Source organism: Malaclemys terrapin, chromosome 5 (assembly GCF_027887155.1).
Source record: "Malaclemys terrapin pileata isolate rMalTer1 chromosome 5, rMalTer1.hap1, whole genome shotgun sequence".
NCBI lineage: Eukaryota > Metazoa > Chordata > Testudines > Emydidae > Malaclemys > Malaclemys terrapin.
The window spans coordinates 136,589,792-136,609,340 of NC_071509.1; the positions used below are offsets into that span (position 1 = coordinate 136,589,792).

The 19,549-nt window shown below is 44.0% G+C and overlaps 1 protein-coding gene across 10 annotated transcripts in view; it reads left to right on the plus strand.

The window, feature by feature from the left end:
* Positions 1-19,549, plus strand: part of EPHA5 (EPH receptor A5) — a 399,378-nt gene that overhangs the window by 6,625 nt on the left and 373,204 nt on the right. For all 10 annotated transcript variants that reach the window (XR_008445069.1, XM_054029616.1, XM_054029620.1 and 7 more), the window contains exon 2: positions 17,257-17,321. Coding sequence is in view for 9 of the 10 variants with exons in the window: in XM_054029616.1 (XP_053885591.1) it covers positions 17,257-17,321 (65 nt within the window). In the remaining variant the exon portion in view is untranslated. The remainder of the gene's footprint in view (positions 1-17,256; positions 17,322-19,549) is intronic.

Consider the following 19,549-nt stretch of genomic DNA (forward strand, 5'->3'; position numbering starts at 1 on the left):
TTCAAAGCAAATTATACCCTGTTTAGTAAGAATCAAATACCAGTTTCAGTTTTAAATCAAATCTTTTCTTTTTTTGCTTTAGATATACAAAAAGCAATTGAAACATAGCTTTTAAATATGACTTTAAAATGAGGCAACTTATGAATGATGTATTTTTAAAAATACATAACAATTGACCCCAAGACTGCATCTAAGCCAAGTTACATCTTAAAGCACATTATCACAATGATTATAAATATATGTAAATAGGCAAAGCATCTTATAATAGAAACATTGACAGACTTTCCTCCTATAGTATCATAAACGTTGACACCATAATTTGATGTATAAAGCAGCTATTTGCAAATCAAGTTACAGTTGGATAAACTGACAGATATTCCCAGTGGGAAACTGCAGAGTTGGTATGGTCCTCATCCCCTTTTCTGTAACATTTAAAACCATAATATACTATTCATCTGCATGCCTTCAATGTCCTTTGTGTGGTGCAAATAATAAAATTAAATTTTAGGTCAGCCCAAGAAGTGTTTCTGTAATTATATTTTGCACTGATTGCAAAATGCTTTTAAATAGGGTTACCATACGTCCGGATTTTCCCGGACATGTCCGGCTTTTTGGGCTCCAAATCCCCGTCCGGGGAGAAATCCCCAAAAGCCGGACATGTCCGGGAAAATCGGGACATGCGGTGCCGGGCCGGGGGCTCGGGGGACGGGCCGGCGGTGCCGGGGGCCGGGCTGGGGACCGGTGGTGCGGTGCTGGGGGTGGGCCGCGCCTCCTCTCCCCACACCTCCCCTTACCTGCTTCAGGCTTCCCGCGACTCAAATGTTCGCGGGAAGCAGGGGGGGCGGAGACTTTGGGGAGGGGGCAGAGTTGGGGCGGGGGGCGGGGCCGGGGCCCTGTGGAGTGTCCTCCTTTCGGAGGCACTAAATATGGTAACCCTATTTTAAAAATATTTTAATTCTCTGAAAAAAGAACTTTCAACAAGTGTTCAAGAAGATGCAAAAAACCAGATCAGTTTATTTTATGCCATGAGCCATGTCATGTTAATTTTTAAAGTGCAGCCGAATAAACTTGTGTAAGTTAAGTAAAAAGCCAGTGCCCAATGTTTGATATGATTCATGCATATGTGTTTCTGTGATATTAGTTAATGAATTAAATCTTAAGGCCTCATTCTCCTCTTGTAGCAGTTTTCCACCAGTGTAACTCCAATGGCTTTAGACTGAAGTGACTCCACGGCAGCCCTAATCCTGCAATGCAGTTTGCTAGCACAGAGTCCTGAACCGGAGTCGTTGGGAATCTACAAAGGCACAGAAAGGGGTCTATGCTAGTGTACCACACTGCAAGACTGGGACAGAAGTGACCGGAGAATCAGGCCCATCAAAGTCAATAGATGTGGTTTTTGAATTGAAGTTTGAAGAGGTTTACTTCTTTTCTCAAAGTTCAAGACATTTGAGGCCTGATTCCTGTCTTTACACCAGTGTAAATCTGCGAGGATTTACTCCTGAATGAGACCTTGTCTACATACAGACTTGCACCAATTCAGTTAAACTGTAAACCCCTGTGTGGACACACTTAGATTTAAGAGTGGCTTAGTTTGGCTTAGCTTAAACTTGCTCCTGATTGACTTAAGCTAAACCAAGCTAAGCCACTCTTAAACCTACATAAGAGTGTCCACACGGGTTTACAGAATCAGTTTACATTCCCACATCTAGTTCAATTAGTGCAACTCTCACTATATGATGCCCTGAGTCAGCAGTTCATCCCTGTACAGTAAAGGACTTAAGCACGTGTTTAATGTTCAAGTTTGTACCTGCTTGAGTGCGTCACTGAATAGGAAGGGACTTAAACATGTGCTTAGGTGCGTTATTGAAATAGAGCCTCACGCTGCCGTGAGAGGAAAATCAACCCATCTTGCAATCGGGTTTCTTTTGTCCCCCGTTTCCAAAACCTAAAATCAGATTTCCCCTGCATAAGGCAAAGGAAAAAACGACTCCACAAACCTGGGTAAAAGTTTCCTTAGAGTGTTGAGTCCTGAACGTTTTCTTAACTATACTATAGGGCTATGTCTCAGGGCCAGAGTGCTGTTTAGAGTTCCTCTTCAATCAGTGCTTCACCTTTGTAACCCTTATCAGTAGGCTTGGAAGGATTCGATTTTTATTGGTAAGTGTCGATAAATGTTGACTTCACCGCACACACACAAACTGATGAAAAAGTATTTCCATCTATGACTGAAATTTACAGCCAGGCAAAGTAAGAAATATGCTGCTTGAGAACTTGGAGTAGGATGTATGGATATTTACTTTGTATATTATGGGTATTTACTCTGTATATTTTGATATGTTATGTTGACAATTTGTGTTTCAGTGGTTATAAAGCTTTAACATTTTGAATCTCAGCATCTACTATCATTAAATAATTGTCTGACCCCACATATAATTTCTTGCAATGCAATTGTAAAAATTTACATTGATATAAATAGAGAAAAATGCTTAAAATAAATTATAAAATTAAATAATGTTATCCAGTGAAATTATATATACAAATAAAATTCTTCCAGGCCTACTTATTGGGTAAACAAGGAATTCACAAACCTGACAATTTCCTGTACTTACCCCAAATTCATTTTTTGAAATAATTTTTTAATCTGAGTGTGGCTATCTCATTAGCAATGAGGTTTTTACCCACGAAAGCCTATGCCCAAATAAATCTGTTAGTTTTTAAGGTGCCACCAGACTCCTTGTTGTTTTTGTAGATACAGACTAACACGGCTACCCCCTGATACTCGATGCCTGATCCTTGTTTAGCGAGAGCCGGAGTTGACTCATACATAGGAGAACTTGACCAGCAAACCATTGTCTGGGCTCAAATTGTTACTTTTTTTTTTTCTCCTCAAAAATGAACTGGGAGAAGTGGAGGTGTTCTTCATTGGTTCGTACCACTCTTGTCCCTATCCTGCCCTCCAGTTTGTGTGCCCATCTGAACAATTGGATGGCAAGCTTGCAGAAGAGAAAGTGTTTGGCTTTTCAGCAGCTTTTGCAAGCAGTTGTATTGGCAGACTTATTGGTTGGCCTTCAGTGTCTGAGATCTTTAGTTCTACTGGTTGTTGGCTTTCTTTGACTAACTTTTGACGTAGCTATTTATTTTCTGGGCATACAGGGCGAGAGTTTAGTGAAATAGTTGTGGAATATAAGCCAGAAATTAGCAGCTAAGGGCAGTCACTGATCTGAAGTAATTACTTGACCCCTTTACTGCAGAATCTGAGCACCTTACAATCTTTCAGAATATTTACCCTCCCAACACCCCTGTGGAGTAGGGCAGTGCTGTTTTCCCCATTGTACAGATGGAGAACTGAGGCAGAGCGAGAATAAGTGACTTGCCCCAGGTCACACATGGCGCCTGCAACAGAGCAGGAAATTGAATCCAGGTCTCTTGAGTTGCAGGCTAGTCCCTAAACACTAGACTTTCCTTCCTCTCTGTAAGTCTCACCATTTACATTCTCAAGGGACTAGAGAGCTTCACAAGCCACCCACCGTTAAGGCTAGTCTTGTGATCTCACTGGGTTTGGTGTTCTGTGCTAATCTTTCAGGAGTTACGCAGTAAGTCCAGAAACACAGCCAAGCTATGACTGCTTTGCACCTCTTGCTGACACAAAGTGACGATACGTTTGGTGGATCGGGGCAGTGGAGAACGTCCCTCTGTGTAGGGAATGCTCTAGTGGCCTTGGGCTGCTGTAGCCACTACTTCTCCTGGCAGCTGGCATGGGGCTGTGGCCAGGCAAGAAGGGGCATGGCTGAGACACTGCTGCATCTGTCTGATCCAGGGCTGCCAGACCATCCTCTTGGTGCCCTCAGGCTGCTCTAATTTACACCAGGGACAGGATCGGGTCCCTTGTAGTCCCAGGATTGTGTGTGTGTGTGTAGGGGGAAAGGGGTGGGACACCAAAGGGTCTTAGGGCCACCTTCTCACTGGGCCTGTGCTAGCTCCAATAACCTGGCCCTTGCATTTTGTTTTTCCTTCGAAGAATTGAGTTGTTTCCTTGTGTTGATTGTGTTGATGCTCTCAGTTGTTGTTCCCACATCCAGTAGGCATCCACTTTATTATACCAATCTGCATCAAGGCCCTCTGCAGCCATGCCGAGTCCCAGAGAGCAGTCTAGACTGCGCTCTCAGGTGTGCCTGCACTGCAGTGAAAGCCCTGGGACTGATTCAGCCTGGGGCTGTGGGGCTATAAAATTGCAGCGTAGACGTTCGGGCTCATGCTATTCCCCCGAGAAAAATTGTCCGCATGATATAATGTCCACTGGGATCCATTTTCTTCTATGTTGCACATGCAAAATGGGTAAAATTACTTGCCGCTATCTTCTACGTTGCTTGTCTTTCCATGCCGTCAGTTTTACATATGAACAATCAAGCAGTTTATGCTTCTATTATCATTACTGGCTTTTCCCGCGTTATTTGTATGTGTTTCCCCACTAAAAGTGTATTTTCAGAAGGCAATGGGAGAAAAAAATTGTTTTTCCACCAACCACACACACCAAGGTATAAGCTGTCAAACATTAGAAAAGCCAATAAATCATCCTAACCGTTCTTTGCTCCCAAGAGCCATCCAAACATAATGTCAGTTACGCTTTTCTACTTGAATGAATTCAAAGGCAGCAACATGGTCATTATTGTGGATCGGAAGGCTCTGTTGGTGGTGGAGAGGCTGGACAGCTGAAATCTTGTGAGTCTACTGAAAATGAGATCTGTCAGGGTAACTTGACAACTATAGTTATGTCTGTGCTGTGTCTCTTTATTTCTGTCCAGTTTAATAGTATGTGTAACATAATTTGATATTCACTTTCTAGGGGGACAAATGCCTGTAAAGGATATCTGATGGGTGGACCTTTTAGGAGAAGTCTCTCTCCCCATCCCCCTTTGGGATTATAAGTATTTTAAAAGCAGAAGTGGGATTTCTTTTTAGTCACTAAGGCCCTGATTCAGGAAAGCACCCACGTACGTGCTGAACTTTAATCATGCGGTTAAATTCCATCGGCTTTGAACGGGGATGATCAGTTGATTCAGGGCCTTAAGTTTATCCACAGCTCTCAGTCTGCCGTGGAACTCCCAATGCTGCAAGTGGATAGAGAGCAGTCTGTGGCGTTGTCCACACTAGAGTCTTGGAGGACATCTCCCACTGTTGGTGAGAGCACTAACATACACAGGGCTCAGTGCAGTTGCTGGCATTTTTACCACTGTCTCATCCAGGTCAGCGTGGAGCAGGGATAGCTGACACAGCGGGGAAAAATGCTAGTGCCCTGTTATGTTCCCATCATTGTTACCAGCGATGGGACTTCACCACTGGCAGGAGACTTCCCCTAAAGCTTAGTGCCAAATGCAACTTCGGGGGTCTACTGTCATGTCGGTACAGTGTGGAGTTCCCATTTTGAGCCTCATAGGTAGAGCGGGTCTTTTGAACCTCTTTTTTTAAATGAAAAATGGCTTTTTTTTAGATTAAATGGAAATCGTAGTGGGAAAATGTCTGTCGTCAAAAGTTTGGGGGGGTTCATAGAAAAAACAAAATGTTTTGGTTTCAAACTCTTCTGTTTTCATTTTGTCAATGAAAACCCAGAACATCCCAAAGAAAATGATACGTGAACATTTTAGTTTTTGTCAAATTTTTTCATGGCCGAAAGAACAAAAAAATTCCTGACTAGTTCTTCTTATAGGAATGATACAAATGTATCCTGGGAAGAACTGATTACTCAGTCCCTGGTCTTGAAACTGGATCCATGCGGGCAGATAAAGCGCCCTATTTGTGTCAGTGGGGCTACTACACACTGGGGTGGATCCGGTGACATAACCTTTTTGTCTGACTCACTGATCAGTGCTGTACGTAAACAAACAAACCCACACCCCACCTGGAGAAAGGTTAACAGAGTGGGCAGCATCCCACCCATCCTACGCAATAAGCTCAAACAGAAGTTACAGGCTTAATGCAGAAATTATTGGGTGAAATTCTATTATTTGTGTTCTGGTCATAATCATAGAATTGTCAGGCTGGAGAGGACCTCGAGAAGTTATCAAGTACTGCCCTCTCTATTGAGGCAGGACCAAGTAAACATAGACTACCTCTGACAGGCATTTGTCCAACCTGTTCTTAAAAACCTCCAGTGACGGGGAGTCCACAACCTCCCTTGGATGCCTGTTCTGGAATGTAAGGCTAGGTCTACTCTAAGGGGTGGGGGTCATCCTAAGATACGCAACTTCAGCTACGCAAATAGCGTATCTTAGGTCGATTTACCTGGCCGTGAGGATGGTGGCGAGTCGACCGCTGCCGCTCCCCGGTCGACTCCGCTTCCGCCTCTCGCTGCGGTGGAGTTCCGGAGTCGACGGTAGAGCTATCGGGGATTGATTTTATCGCACCTACTCTAGACACGATAAATCGATCCCCGATCCGGCGGGTAGTGTAGACGTACTCTCACTATCCTTACTGCTAGAAAGATTTTCCTAATATTTAACCTACATCTCCCTTGCTGCAGATTAAGCTCCTTTCTTCTTGTCCTACCTTCAGTGGACACGGAGAACAACTGATCACCATCCTCTTTTCTAACAGCCCTTAATATATTTAGAGACTATTTTCAAGTCCCCCTCAGTCTTCTTTTATCAAAACTAACCTTTCCCCATAGGTCAGGTTTTCTAAACCTTTTGTCACTTTTGTTGCTCTCCTCTGGACACTCTCCAATTTGTCCACAACTTTCCTAAAGTGCGGTGCCCAGAACTGGACACAGTACTGCAGCTGAGGCCTCACGAGTGCCAACTAGAGCAGGACAGTTACCTCCAGTCCTTTACATAGGACAGTCCTGTTAATGCACCCCAGAATATTCGTTTGTTTATTTTTTGCAACGATATCACATTGTTTATTTATATTCAATTTGTGATCCTCTATAAACCTCAGATCCTTTTCAGCAATACTACCACCTAGCCAGTTATTCCCCATTTTTCTAGTTATGTATTTGATTTTTCCTTTCTCAGTGATGTCGTTTGCATTTATCTGTATTGAATTTCATTTTGTTGAATTCAGATCAATTCTCCAATTTCTCAAGGTTGTTTTGAATTCGAATCCTGTTTCCCAAGTTGCTTGCAATCCCTCCCAGTTTGGTGTCATCTGCAGATTTTGTAAGTGTCCTGTTCACTCCATTATCCAAGTCATTCATAAAAATATTGACTAGTAACAGCTCTAGGATTGACCCCTGCAGCAGCCCATTAGATACGCTCTCCCAGTATGACCACGAACCACTGATAACTAGTCTTTGCGTCTGGTCTTTCAACCAGTTCTGCACCCACCTAATAGTAATTTCATCTAGACCAAGTTTCCCTAGTTTGCTTATGAGAAAGGCACATGGGACTATGTCAGAAGCTTTACTAATATCAAGCTATCGCACGTCTACTGCTTCCCCACAATCCACTAGGCCAGTAACCTTGTCAAAGAAGGACATTAGGTTGATTTGCTATGATTTCTTCTTGACAAATCCGTGCTGGCTGTTCCTTACAACCCTATTATCTTCTAGGTGCTCACAAACTGATTGTTTAATCATTTGTTTCAGTATCTTTCCAGGTATTGAAGTTAGATTGACTGGTCTATAATTCCTTGGGTCCTTTTTGTTCCCCTTTTTAAAACCAGTTTCTGTGTTTGCTCTTCTCCAGTTCTCTGGCACCTCGCACGTCCTCCAGGATTTCTCAGAGATAACTGTTAATGGTCCCGAGATTGCTTCAGTCAGTTCCTTAAGTATCCTAGGGTGAATTTCATCAGGCCCTGCTGACTTGAATACATCCAACTTATCTAAGTATTCTTTATGGTCCCTTCTGGCCTTAAAATCTATGATGCAGACTCTAGCATCTTGGCACTTACTATAAAGGAGATTATAGAAAACCTACAGCAGAAGTGAGTCATCATAATAAAATACCAATATGTAGCTAATATCATTTTGTAGGTTCATTACATTGTGTGTATTTTCTTCCTCTATTGGCCTATAAATAATAGGTGCTCTCCATAACTTATGTTTCTCTGGAGTTGGTCTCCACTAGCATATAAATAGATATTTCCCAATTTTTGCATGGTATTTTGTTGGTCTTAACTCAAGGCAAATAATAAAAAACATCTGCTCCATAATGGCTTTGATTTCTTTTGGGGGTTTAGTCTTTCATTTGTTTTTGATTTCCTGGATTATTTTTGACTGTCACTTACTTTTAGGAGCACGTTTGGATTTACAACTTTGTAGAAATATTTAGCACAACAGGGAAAACAGCAGGAAAATGAATAGCAGCAGTGGTGCAATAAAACTGATGGAGATTGGTGAGGAAGAAAAAGTTTGACTGTGCTGATGGAGGGGCCTTGCTGTTCAGAATGTCTTGGTAGTGCTGTGAACTCCCATAAGAGGGAGGTGGGACTGTGGTGTAGCTCTGGTTTCTTGCTATGCAGTATATTATTTATCATATGCTTTGCCAATATCTTCCCCACCTTGAGCACAGGGAGACTGGAGAGAGAGAATGGAATACTTCTTACTGGCTGATTCACAGAGCAGTGTTGTCCCCATCATTGCTGGAGGCTTCGGTGGCTGGAGGAACTGCACCTCTCTCAGAGCTACTGGGGGATAAAATGTTGGTTCCTGTAAAGAAAATGTGGTGATCTTGACAACTATGTCTATCATATCAAACTTGGGCTTGCACATCACCTTTTCAGTTGCTTGGAAACTTGACGAATGATGGAAGCGTATAATCCCATTCAAACGAACTGCTCGGGAAAGTATTGTAATGTAACTCAGTACCTTCCTTTTTAGTTTTTCCTCCATGTCCTCGGTCAGGGCTCGATCCTGCAAAGTGCTGAGCACTCTGGCCCCAGTCCAACAAAGCACTTAACCATGTGCTTCGTTTCACGCATGTGAAGATTCCTATTGCCTTTTGTGAGATTTCTCACGTGCTTCAATGTCAGCATTTGCTGATGTGTTCTGCTGGATTTGAGATGGAGTGCTCGGTAGGGTTACCATATTTTGAGTGTCCAAAAAGAGGACACTCCATGGGGCCCCGGCCCCGCCCCCAGCCTCGCCCACGCCCCCACCCCAACTCCACCCCTTCCCCAAAGTCCCCGCCCCAACTCCGCCCCCTCCCCTGCTTCCCGCGAGCATTTGATTAGCAGGAAGCCTGAAGCAGGCAGCAGGTAAGCTGGGGTGGGGTGGGGGGAGGAGGCGTGGCCCAGTCTAGCCACCCCCAACCGAGCGGCTCCCTCCGGCAGCCGGCCACGGCCCCAGCGTCTCCAGCCTGGTTCGGCTCGGGCCCTGGGGTGCCAGCCCCGGGACAGCCCCCGGCTGAGCGGCCCCGGGACAGCACCCCCGGCCCCCGGCCCAGCACCCCCGGGCCCCGGCCCGGCCCCTGGCCCAGCACCCAGTGGCTCCGGCCCCTCCCTATTTTCCCGGACATGTTCGGCTTTTTGGGATTTCCCCCCAGACAGGGATTTGAGGCCCAAAAAGCCGGACATGTCCGGGAAAATCCGGACGTATGGTAACCCTAGTGCTCGGCACCATGCAAGACCCAGCCAGTCCTGGAGGAGGGGAAGCTAGATCAGAGGGAGGTTGAGAATCCTGGTGGGTGGAGCCCTCAAAATGTGGGGAGACGTAATCCTGTACAGGGAAAACAGAGAGGAAGCAGAATGGAAGCAAATAACTTCCTGAGGAAGTCACACTGTTCCTGAATGTGCTCGGCATGCTAGAGGAAAGAAAAAAAGGGGGTGAGCTGACTGGAAGATTTCTTGACAAATTGTGGATTGATGGGTCTCCTATCTTAGCCAGGAGGTCAGCTAGAGAGGGGCTTGTATATTTCACCCACAAGCTCCTCCATCTCTCTAGCGAGTGCCCATCACTGTGGTATCAGTGCTTGGTCTCACTTTGTCCGCAATGCATGTATTGATGTGAGCTGGTATGTTGCCCCACATCCCGTTTATCCGAAAATGCCTCTTCAAAATCCACTTTCTCTGACTGTCTCTACAGTGCTGGCCCGTGCTCCTCCATCAAAGTAATTAGACAATTAAAATATTAATTATACATTAAAAAGCAGAGCTTACACGGTGGGTGGGTAACCACTGATTTCAATGAGAGCAGAGTTAAGTCAGTGCTGAGCATTCTTAACCTGGTTTTATATGGCCGGATTTTTATCTCATGACTGTATTTGGCATAATCCTCATCATCTTTCCCTAACCCAGCCTTCTTGTCTCCGGTCCTAGCTCTCTGTATTGCTGCAAACTCTTCAGGGTAGTGACTGTCTTGCTTTTTTGCCTGTAATTTGCCAATCACACTTTATGCCCCCTCATGAACAATAATTATTATGTTAGAATATCCATAACAGGGGGAGTGGCAGCAGGATCTGTGAGTGGTGTTTTCAAAAGTGGCAGCATGGGGTAGAGGGTAGAGCATTGGATTTGGACTCAGGAGACTGGGATTCTATTCCCTGGTCTATCGCTGGCCTGCTGGGAGTCCTTGGGCCCATCATTTCACTGCCCTGTGTCTCAATTTCCCATTTGTGAAAAATGGGAATAATGATGGGTCTAAAGGAGCTGTTACCACTCAAGAAAGATCTTGCAGTCTTCGTGAAGAGTTCTCTGAAAACATCCGCTCAGTGTGCAGCAGCAGTCAACAAAGCGAACAGAATGTGAGGAACCATTAGGAAAGGGATAGATAAGACAGTAAATATCATAGTGCCACTACGTAAATCCATGGTACGCCCACCCCTTGAATACTGTGTGCTGTTCTGGTTTCCCGGTCTCAAAAAAAAAAAAAAAAAGAGATATTAGAATTGGAAAAAGTACAGAGAAGGGCAATAAAAATAAGTAGAGGTATGGAACCGCTTCCATATGAGGAGAGATTAAAAAGACTGAGACGGTTCAGCTTAGAAAAGAGATGCGTCAGGGGAGATATGATAGAGGTCAATAAAATCATGACTGGTGTGGAAAAAGTAAATAGGGAAGTGTTATTTACCGCTTCACATAACACAAGAACCAGGTGTCACCCAATGAAATTAATAGGCAACAGATTTAAAATAAAAGGAAGTACTTCACGCAACGCACAGTCAACCTGAGGAATTTATTGCCAGCGGATCTTGTGAAGGCCAAAAGTATAAGTGGGTTAAAAAAAGAACCAGATAAGTTCCTGGAGGACAGGTCCATCAATAGCTATTAGCCAAGATGATCACGGGCACAACCCCATGCTCAGTGTGTCCCTAAACCTCAGTTTGCCAGAAGCTGGGAATGAGCGACAGGGGATGGATCACTTGATGATTCCCTGTTCTGTTCATTCCCTCTGGGGCATCTGGCATTGACCACTGTTGGAAGACAGGATACTGGGCTAGATGGACCATTGGTCTGACTCTGTATGGCTGTTCTTACGATACTGACCTCCTTTGCATAGAGCTTTGAGATGTATTGATGAAATGAAAAGGTCTGTATAAGAGCTGGGTATTATTAAATGCTCAGGTTTGGTTCAGTTCTGTTCCCCTAAAGTCAATGGTTAAACTCATTGCTGTCGATAGCCCATTGAAAAATCCCATCTTGTGTCTCTCGTGTCTGTGCTTACTTCCAGCAATGGTCTCTACACTGCCATATTGAAGGGATTGGGAGAGGCCAGTCTATGTGGGGGTTGAAGACTTGGAGTAGAGGACCTGGTCCTATCTCCATCGATGGGATACAGTTTGTGTTCCGGGCAAAGATTCGTATCACTTCTCGTTTGGTCCAAACCGATCACTCATCACTAGTAAATAGAGCCCATCTGAGAATGTGCAGTTTGATCAAACCTCTCCCTGTGTGTTGTCCTAAAAAAATAACAGGCTCTGGTGTGAGTTTAGACTTCATCATCATTTATCCTACCCGGAAGGCGTGAAAGCTAATGATTATATGGATCTTGTGCAGTTTGGTATGTTTCTTTCGATTGAGCATTAGAGATAATTAGGGCTTGCGGGAGGGTGCGCTTATGGTGAAGATGAGAAGTTTTGCACTTATTTGCTCTTTCATGTTCTCTGTTTTTAAGTTTGTTGGCAAAAATGTCTGAGAGTAAGTGTGTGTGCCTATGGGCTGTGTGGGTTCTGGCTGCGTCTTTGAGACACTCAGCACGTTTTTCTAGCTGATGCTGAGTAGTAGTGGTATGAATAAATCACTCCTATTTAAATGCTGTTAGACTTATGGAGGACCAGTACCTCTACACATCAGGCATTAGTGATGGTCGCTAGTGATTTTGGGAGTCCTATCAGTGGAAGAACTCCTCAAGTTGCACAAAAACTACAGGGCACAAACGTGGGCATCAGATTTCTGAGCACTGAATTAGAGCCTAGGACTCCAATTTCCCAAATCTTCCCTGCTAAGGACAATACTTACGCACATGCTTAACTTTAGGCACATGATTAAACATGGACTGAAATCCTGTTGACTTCAGTGGGAAAGTTAAGCACATGATCAAGTGCTGTCCTGAACAGGGATGAATTTAAGCACATTTTAGGATGGGGGCCTAATTTGGGATCATTCCTCCCATGCCAACTCCGAAGTTTGATTTGAATTGGTTCTGATGGAAGCCTGGCTAACTGAACATTGCTGGTTATCATGAATAACGTGGGATGTTGCCACATTGATGCCTGGAGTGGTGTGTGTGTGTAATGTGTTGGTTAAAAGGTGTGTTGCACTGATGATTGTGGGATGGAATGTCATACCTGCTCAGGTGTGTGTCATGAGACAAGCCCAAGGACTGCTGTATCTAAAGCAGAGTTGCCTTTAGTTAAAGCAGCAGGAGCATCTGGTTTTTCGGAGCAAAAGGATGACCGCTCTATCCTGGCTTCTGACTAGGAAACAGGGTAGTAAGAAGGTCTGATGCTTGTACAGGTAGAAGGGAACAAGCAAAACCAATTGAAAATGGGCACAAGGCGAAAATAAGTGTGTTTATTTCACATCTGCGTGGAGTGGTTATAATCAGTGCTTACAGAAGCCATTTTGTTTGCAGTATTTTTGCCTTTTCAGGCAATGTAGACTGATTATTGATTAAAAATACACTGATCTACTTCAGAGAATATCACAGCATTTTGGAAGATAATACAGGGAAAGCGTAGGAATCATTATTAGATAAGCAGCCTTCTTCATGCAGGTTTTGTCTGCCACACATTTTTTCTGCTAGTTTATACAAAACTCGGGCGGAAATCCTTACCCCCAGGCCGACCCTTTTATGCTGGGTAAAAGATCCATAGCACCATAAAGGAGCCCTAAAATTCTCGGTGTGGCCATGGGATGATCCCCCTCAGTGCTGGCACTGCAGAAGACTGCCATAAAGCTGTGAGGACCCCATCACAAGCCTTGGTGTAGATAGTGTGCTGGAGGCCACAGTGCTCACAGCTGCAGAGATCTGGGGCAGTTCCTGAAAGCACAGCCTGGAGAGTCTGGGATAATTTAGATAGCACCTCAGAGCTGTCTAAATGAGGCCGGGCGCCTAGCCATCCCCTGAAGCAGCCCAGAATCAGGAGGGCACAAAAACATAGCTTAAAGCCACCATACCCCCTGGTTGTGCATTTTGCACTGTGCCATAATTTCAGTGGAATCATGGGCCAAATTTTGGAGATTTTGCTCATTTTTTTACTTCAGTGGGAGTTGTATCTGTGGAAGGACTGGGTAGGGTTTTAAGATTTGGTTCCATTCATTTACCTCTCCAGTAGAAAGATTCGCATTGACTTCAGTGGGAGTTGGGTGAGCTCTTGTCATTCTGTATGGAAACTTATTTTTTTATTGCGGTTGATAGCTGCCTAGAAAGTTATTACACCTAACTGCAGTATCACATTCCTCTTAGAAACTGATGTTGGATTGAAAACACCTTTTCGTACCCTTTTTGTGGCTATTTAATTCATGTCTTACAAAGCAACTGTGTGGTAGCAAACATTCCATCTAATTACACTCATTAGTGGCTTCTCCAGGACAAGTAAGTTTTAATTAAGTTGTACAATGTAAATTAATAGTCATTGTGCCCCCATTGCACTTTACAACAAGAATATCCTGTTCTGAGCAATTTAATTACAACAATTGTAGTAGTGGGATTTATTGGTGACTCTGCCATTTTGTTTCAACAATCCTCGTTGACAATTTGCAACCATACAATTGGGAGAGTTACTTAAAATGTTCATATTTATGTGTATTCTTTGTGTAAGCTTGCTGTGTATTATGAGCACAGAAGCTGCACCACTGGATAACAGTACCTGGGTACTGGATTTCCTGTTCCAGGTATATCCTGCTTCCGCTGAAGTCAACGGGAGGATTTTTCCCATTTAATTCAGTGGCAGCAGAATCTGACTCTTATACAATAACATCCAGAGCAGTGGAGAATAATTGGGTTAAATCCAGGGCCGGCTCTAGCTTTTTTGCTGCCCCAAGCAGCAAAAAAAAGCACCGCCCCCAGCCCCCCCACCGAGCGCCGCACCTCCCTCCCCCCAGCCGAGTGCTGCCGGAACCCCCCCAGAGCGCCGCCCTCCCGCCGCGCGCCGCACGCCGGAGCCCACCCCCCGAGTGCCGAGCCCCGCGACGCCCCCCCCCCCCGGCCAAGCGCCACGCCGCGGGAGCCCGCCCCTGCCCCCTGCCAAGCACCGCCGGAACCCCCCCTCCAGTGCCGTGCCCGTGCCGGAACCCCCCCGAGCGCCGAGCCCCGCGCTGCGCTGCCGGAGCCCGCCTCCACCGGAACCCCCTTCCAGCGCCGCACCCTCGCCGCCCCCTCGCCGAGCCCCGCGCAACCGGAGCCCGCCCCGCGGAATGCCGCACCGCGCTCCCCCCGCCATCCCTTACCAGGTGCCGCCCCAAGCATGTGCTTGGGTGCCTGGTGCCTGGAGCCGGCCCTGGTTAAATCATTTGGTTGGTTAAACAGGCAGCCGAGGGAGGGCTGGATCCTGACTATACCCCCAGCATCCTCCAGGAAGTCATTCCTGGTCTTATGGCGCTCCAGACTGGCAGCATAGCAAAGTCCCAATTTTGCCTTTGTTTAACCGGAAGGAATAAACCTGGAAGCAACCCAACTACCCAGCAGCTGAGCTGCTGAAAGGGGCTAGAGAATTCTTGCTACACTCTCATGGAAATGTATTAGCTTAGACACAATCTAGGTGCCTGCTCTTGTGAGAAGGCACCCAGGTACCATGGTGATGAACACTGTATGAATCTCTAGCTAAGTGGCTAGTTTATAGGTACTGACTGTGGCTCCAGAGTTAAGGTTGGGGTCATTTTTTTCACTTCAAGTAGGGGAATTTAAGCTCCTTGTTTTAAAAAAGCCATAGCCGCCCCCCCCCCCCCCCCCAGTTTACAGTTTACAGCACATAATCTATGAGCAAAGACTGAATTTGCTGAGGATTTGTTTCAGTTAAATCTGTATGTCAGTAATTTAAAACAGTCTCCTCTGAGATTTTTTTAAAAAAATTGCTTTTTATTTTAATCTAATCTTTTTCGCATCCTTCTAGTTAACAAATGGCTTGTTACTAAACCTTCAAGCTTCCCATAAATGTAAATCTCATTGACTGATCTGTGAATAATGGGCATATTTGAAAAACTAGGTTCTAATGAAAACAAATGATTAATGATAGGATGTAAACAATTGTAATTACTGACCAGCCAAGTACAGCTGATCAGGTCATTTGCAAGTAGTGGCATTGTGACGTCAAAGGTATTCAACCAATCCTCAGTATTCCGCTCGCATTAATTTGCATACTGCAGTCCAATTGGCTGAATTGAGTGTGTGTATGTGGGGGGCTATACACATGTCAAGAGTTTTCATTGGTCCACTTGATTATCTGTGTGCAGACAGAAAGCACAATGGATTGATGGGAGAGCTATGGAGATAATGTAGCATATTATGACATGCTTAATGTTACATACACATCGTGTTAGTTCCCCTTCAGAGTGAATGTTTAGACTCCAAATGAGTTGCGTAATTTTCAAAGGGTGCTGAGAGCACAGCTGTTCCCATTGTCTACAAGAGGTTTATTTGAGTGCTTAGTACCTTTTGAAAATCAGCCTTGTTTATTTAAATTCCTAACCAATGACTTAGGATCCTAATTTTAGGTACCCAGTTTTGAAAATTGTGGTCTGAGTTTATTTTTATAATCAGTGTGGTGGTCAGAAATGAAAGGCTGATGGAAAGAAGTGGCTTTGAGGAGGGATTTGAATGAGGAAAGTGAGGTTGGGTGGCATAAATATAAAATCTATTGTGAAAAGGACATCTGTTCATGGAAGAGAAGTTTCCTCTTTGTCTGCAACTTTGTATGACAAGTTTCAGTCCCGAGACCATTTGTATCCGACAGTTTTACAGCTCTAAAAACAGAGCTAATAATGCAAAGCACAACAGACTCTTAACTACAGAGACAGCACCAAGAGCTGCTGCAATTTTTCTTAGCTTGGCTAAGTGTGTGTAGATTTATTTTTTAATTACACTCCCTATTTGGACTACAGATTTTAGGGAATCCATGAAAAAATGTTATAAGCTTGGGAATAGTTTATTGCTGTTTAATGTAAATTGTTTTTTTAATTGCTTGTGTGGCTTGCCAGGGCAAAATTCAGTGAATTTAGCCACAGTCAAGCAGCCTGCAATTTACTCCAGAGATGTACAGTCTTTAGTGAAGAAACAGGCTGGAACTTTTTCCGACAGCGTTGTGTAAGGACTGCTTCCTGCCCACCACCATTTTTACAAAATAATAAAAGGGGCCCGCTCATTAATTTTTAAAGTGAACTGCAACTTTATATTAACAGAATAATTTTGCACTCTTTGTTCCATTTATAAATTACTGGTTGTTTATTCTTTATACTGCCGTAATCCCATTTGGGCATCAAGGGATGCTAGGGATTGTACGCATGTCATAAAAAAGACTGACTCGTGCCCCAAAGAACTTAATCTGAAGCCCCAATCTTGCAAAGAGTTACACGGACATGTCTGGGTTTGTACAGCGTCTAGCACCACAGGATCTTGGCCCACAGCTGGCACTCCCAGGTGCTATGGTAATACAAGTAATTGAACTGCTTACCTGAGTAACGTTAGGCATCTGCTTAAATGCCTGCAGGATTCTATTCTAAACATTGCAATAACTTGTCTTGATTGTATCTTATTTTAACAGCAATCAGATTCCCTTTCTGTTAATTGCCAAGTGCCCTTACCAGGGCCAGCCAAGTCTCATGTGTTTACTGACGCTTGTATCCATGCAGCCTCATTAAGGCTTTCTTCTTCTCGTTTCTGTTTAGTGACTTTACTGGACTCACGCACAGTCCTGGGGGATCTGGGATGGATAGCCTACCCGAAAAATGGGGTAAGTCTCAGACGTTTGCTTTCTCAAGCCAAGAGCAGCACTAATAGTTTCCATTTTGAATGTAGATTTCTGTGTTGAAAATTCCCCTGAGGGAATTGTTGGCAGTAGGAGGGGAAAAAAAACAAAACAAAACAACAAGCTGTGACTGGAAAAAAATGGAGCTGCATGGTCAGGGATTGATTTATTTCTGCAGCATTGCCAGCCCCACGTGTTCAAACATCATGAGTCAGACCCTCCCGCCCCAAATCACAACATTTTTTAAAAGTGATAAACTCTTTTTCCTTCTCTTTGTAGAGCCATTGGGATGCACTTGGGACATGTTTACATGCTTTTCTCTGCAATTGTGGTGGGGTAGAAATTTACTCTTTGTTTTAAATGAAAGCTGAGGGTCTCCCATGATTCCAGGAGCTGGCACTTCAAAAAACAAACAAACTCCAAACAGTCATGTGATAAAATTCCAAGCGTTGGCAACACTGTAATATCTTTATTTATATTTGGCCTTATTTGCATCTTGTGAGTAGCCATAGTGAAAACAATGGGCTCACCCATGAGAGTGAGGAATGCAAGTAAGGGCTTTTTTGTGATTCTAAGAGACCCATCATCCCCAGGGGTTGTTCTTTGTTGTGGTTTTGCCTTGTATGGATGGGGTTGATACTGCGATTGCACAGAGAATTTTGATGAAACAATGTGGGGCTTAATCCTGCAAGGAGCTGAACATTCCTGTGAGTTGCTGTGAATCCCCAGCTCCCGCACGCGTTGCTGAGTGGGACTGATAGGAGTCTTTAATCAGGAGAGGGTTCTGAAATACCATCCCTGGAGTTGTAGACAGTCAGCAGCTGTAAATGACTGCAATGTCATCTTGGAATTGAATTTTGATTGGCTACTGATTGTCATGCAAATGACAATAATTTTTATATATATATGGAAACAGAGGCCTAATTTGGATTGGTTGTACGCCAGCAGTCACTGATCACCAAAAGCTGACTGTAGTTGTCTTTGACTTCAGACATGTAAGCGCTTGTAGAGAACGGAGCGTTTCTCCTGAATTGCACTAGGGGCCTGATTCAGTTCTTTCCATTGATGTTAATGGAAATTGGATCAGACTCTAAAGGCAGAGTTGCCCTTTTGAGATGTGCATGGAGGATTTTGACTGTCGTAATGTGCTCTCCGTACGTGGGGATAATGATACTGACCTCCTTTGTGGATTGCTTGGAGATAGACAGACAGATGAAAAGTGCTATATAAGAGCTAGGTATTATTATTACATGTGTGGGCATCTTAATGATCACATGCCAGCAGAACAACATATGGAGTTAAGATCAGCTGTGAAGATCTGAGTGGAGAATGTCCTGCTAACTAGAAGATTTTTTAGGTACTGGATGAAATATTATTTTCTATGGTGCCAAGCCTTTCTAGTATTTTTTTTCCCCAGCATAAGAAAGCAGTATTGTATTTTCAGCAATACTAAAACACTATTACAGACATGAGTGCAGAAATCATAACAGCCCGAATGTCCCATAGATTTGTATGTGCATGTGCAATCCGGAGCAGGGAAGACGCTAACTGCTCTAAGCATATGCTTTCTTTTTCCATTACCCAGAGAAGCTTTATATATTTACAGATTTACTCTCCAACTACCTCCCTTGCTTTAAAATCATCAGCTAGACCCATGAATACCAAATCAACTTGTAATTGAGTCAATAGAGAAGGATTTGTTTCTTAAATTAGCTTGCCCAAATCAATAAAAAGTGAATCAGGCAGTCAGAATTGGTTTTTGAATTGCCAGAAGTCCCTAAATTTCCTTCGTTTTCATGGGGCTTCATAAAAATTCATGAGGTCCAATTAGCCCAGTTGTCCGTTTGGCCTAATATATTGGCAGTATTTTTCAAGTGGCGAGAAGTATCTTTCTGATCTACGTCCCCAACCCATTTATCACCTCTAAAATCAGCAAAGCTCCACTCTTCTCGTTTATGTAGTATTTCTTTTAAAGATCAGTCTGGTGTAAATATTTAAAATAACTCTCAGCTTGGCATACAGATTTGGAAGTGGGGAGCTTTCATTTTAAAATAAGATCCGAGGAAGGTGGGCTATTCCTTGGGAAGCCAGGTTTCTCAAAACAAATTTGTTGTTCTCAGGACATCCTTTGAGGGGAAGGTTCAGGGTATGGACACATACACATCTTTGCAGGAAGCAAAGGAGAAACCTTTCTGCATGCAACACTTCCTGTC